The sequence below is a fragment of the Penaeus vannamei genome, unplaced genomic scaffold (assembly GCF_042767895.1).
Source record: "Penaeus vannamei isolate JL-2024 unplaced genomic scaffold, ASM4276789v1 unanchor4724, whole genome shotgun sequence".
Taxonomy (NCBI): Eukaryota; Metazoa; Arthropoda; class Malacostraca; order Decapoda; family Penaeidae; genus Penaeus; species Penaeus vannamei.
Window position 1 is genome coordinate 1 of NW_027217703.1, and position 2,500 is coordinate 2,500.

At 34.0% G+C, this 2,500-nt stretch overlaps 1 protein-coding gene across 2 annotated transcripts in view; it reads right to left on the reverse strand.

The window, feature by feature from the left end:
- Positions 1–6: 6 nt before the first annotated feature.
- Positions 7–2,500, reverse strand: part of LOC113810885 (zinc finger protein 271-like) — a 12,688-nt gene continuing 10,194 nt past the window's right edge. For both annotated transcript variants that reach the window (XM_070120346.1, XM_070120347.1), the window contains exon 3: positions 7–1,765. In XM_070120346.1, the coding sequence (XP_069976447.1) occupies positions 472–1,758 (1,287 nt within the window). In that variant the 5' untranslated portion in view covers positions 1,759–1,765 and the 3' untranslated portion in view covers positions 7–471. The remainder of the gene's footprint in view (positions 1,766–2,500) is intronic.

Below are 2,500 nucleotides of genomic sequence, written 5' to 3' on the forward strand. Positions count from 1 at the left end.
TGAAAGTCTTGCTACAAATTGCTTAAAGATGAATACAGAGAATGTTTTGACTGCCAGTGTAACATTAGGTCTATGAAGACTAAAATACAGGAAATAACACAAATAGCTTGATATACCTTTACAAAACTCCACATTAATAAAATCATATGAAACATAAGTTAGAAAAAGAGAACCTTCAAACTTATGTATCTGCCACAAAAATGTGAAGAGGAAGTCTTCCCTGTGGATCATTTTTTTTTATTGATAATTTTTATGTGTGAAGGTATATCTACAGAACTTATAAATTTTAGGCCTGTGACCTCTATGTACACTATTCTTTCTTTCCAAGGGAATGCTTATATAGCTTTGACTTTGCATGCCTGCACATAATCACTAAATCATATTTCTTGGAGAATCCTCAGGCACATTGCTCCTTTGCATGTACTCTCTTGTGCTAGAATATATTTTAGAGATAAGGTTTTATAGGAAACCCTACATAAATGGTTTATCCTCTGCATGTTCTCCTATGTGAACCACTACGACAGACATATCTGAGAACTCTTTATTGCAAATCTCACAATTATATGGTTTCTCCTTTGTATGTACCTTCAAATGCCTTACTAGATGACTTTTTACAGAAAAAGCTTTTTTGCAAATATTACAGGTATATGGTGTCTCCTTTGTATGTACTCTCATGTGCACTACTAGATTACTTTTTACAGAGAAGGCTTTGCTGCAAATATTACAGATATATGGTTTCTCCTTTGTATGGATTCTAATGTGACTTACTAAAGAATCTCTTCGAGAAAAGGCTTTTTTACAAATGTCACAGATATATGGTTTCTCCTTTGTATGTATCCTTCTGTGTTTCACTAAGACAGATCTATCTGAGAAGTCCTTATTGCAAATCTCACAGCAATATGGTTTCTCCTTTGTATGTACTCTCATGTGCACTACTAGATTACCTTTCTCAGAGAAGGACTTTTTGCAGATCTCACAGATATATTGTTTCTTCTTTGTATGTACTCTTCTATGTTTCACTAAGGCTGATCTATTTGAGAAGTCCTTATTGCAAGTCTCACAGCTATTTGGTTTCTCCTTTGTATGTACTCTTATGTGCTTCACTAATGCAAATTTTTCTGAGAAACCTTTTTTGCAAGTGTCACAGCTATATGGTTTCTCCTTTGTATGTACTCTTATGTGCTTCACTAATGCAAATTTTGTTGAGAAGCTTTTTTTGCAAATGTCACAGATATATGGTTTCTCCTTTGTATGTATCGTCAAATGCCTTACCAGAGAACCTTTAACAGGGAAAGCCTTTTTACAAATGTCACAGATGTATGGTTTCTCCTTTGTATGTACCCTCAAGTGCACTACTAAATTACTTTTCAAAGCAAAAGCTTTCCTGCAAATTTCACAGCTGTATGGTTTCTCTTTTGTGTGCCCGTTCATCCTCTGATCCTCTTCCGATGAATATCTTTTGTCCTTTACCTCAGCCACAATTGGCACTCTCGAAAAGGTATTGCAATCCTCAATATCACACGAGTCTCTTTCATTTGCTTCATTGTCAAGGTCTTGAAGATCCCTGAAGGAGAGAAATTCATTTTCCATTTTCACTTCACTCATTTCATCTGCATGATCATACAGTTCTTCCTTAATTTCCATATCTATTTCTTCGGTGACACCTTTATTGAGCTCTTCTTTGATAAGGACTCCTGTGCCAAATATTTCCTTGTCCATGAGTGGGGCCAAAGGAATCTGGTTGGGGAGAATACTCATTGTTGCCCTGTGAATGGAAAATAGAACAAAGGTAACAGAATCCATAACATAGCTAACAATTTAAATATACAAGTTATCATATATAATGGCATATGCAATTATTACCCACTTAAGCATCACCCTCTGATGCTACTGTGCTTCAGTAGCGTCACCTTCTCTAATCTTCAGGAGCGTTTTTTCTTTTTCTTTTTTATTATCATTCAATTCTAATAAATTTATTTTTGTTTTAAAATTATTGTATTTTTTAATCATTTATTTATCCATTTTTACATGAATACACCTACTTAAGGAATACTTGAATTATTAACAAATTAGGGAAAAAATATAGTAATAGTAATAGTAATTATCCCTCTTTTTCTAATGCCTGAAACAATGACAGTGACTCCTTCATCTAATAGAAAAATCTCTTCATTAATCTCCCACATGTATCAACTGGTGTACCATGATAGTCACAAATAAATCAAAATGATTTTCTGGTTTCAATAAAGGTAAAATTAAGTATTGGAGACATAGCCTTCTAAAGATTCTACATGGCTGTATCTTATATCTTTCCCAAAGTCCTTGATTTTCATCACTTACTCATCTTAAGGGGACCATCACAACAAAAATTTTCAAAAAGACTCGAAAATTTGAAAAAAATCTCCTGTAATCTAGTGGGCTTTGGCAATCCCCTGACATAATATTTTTGCTAAGTATGTAAAAGTAAAGGAGTTATAACTAAATCACTGCCTCCCGCTCTGAT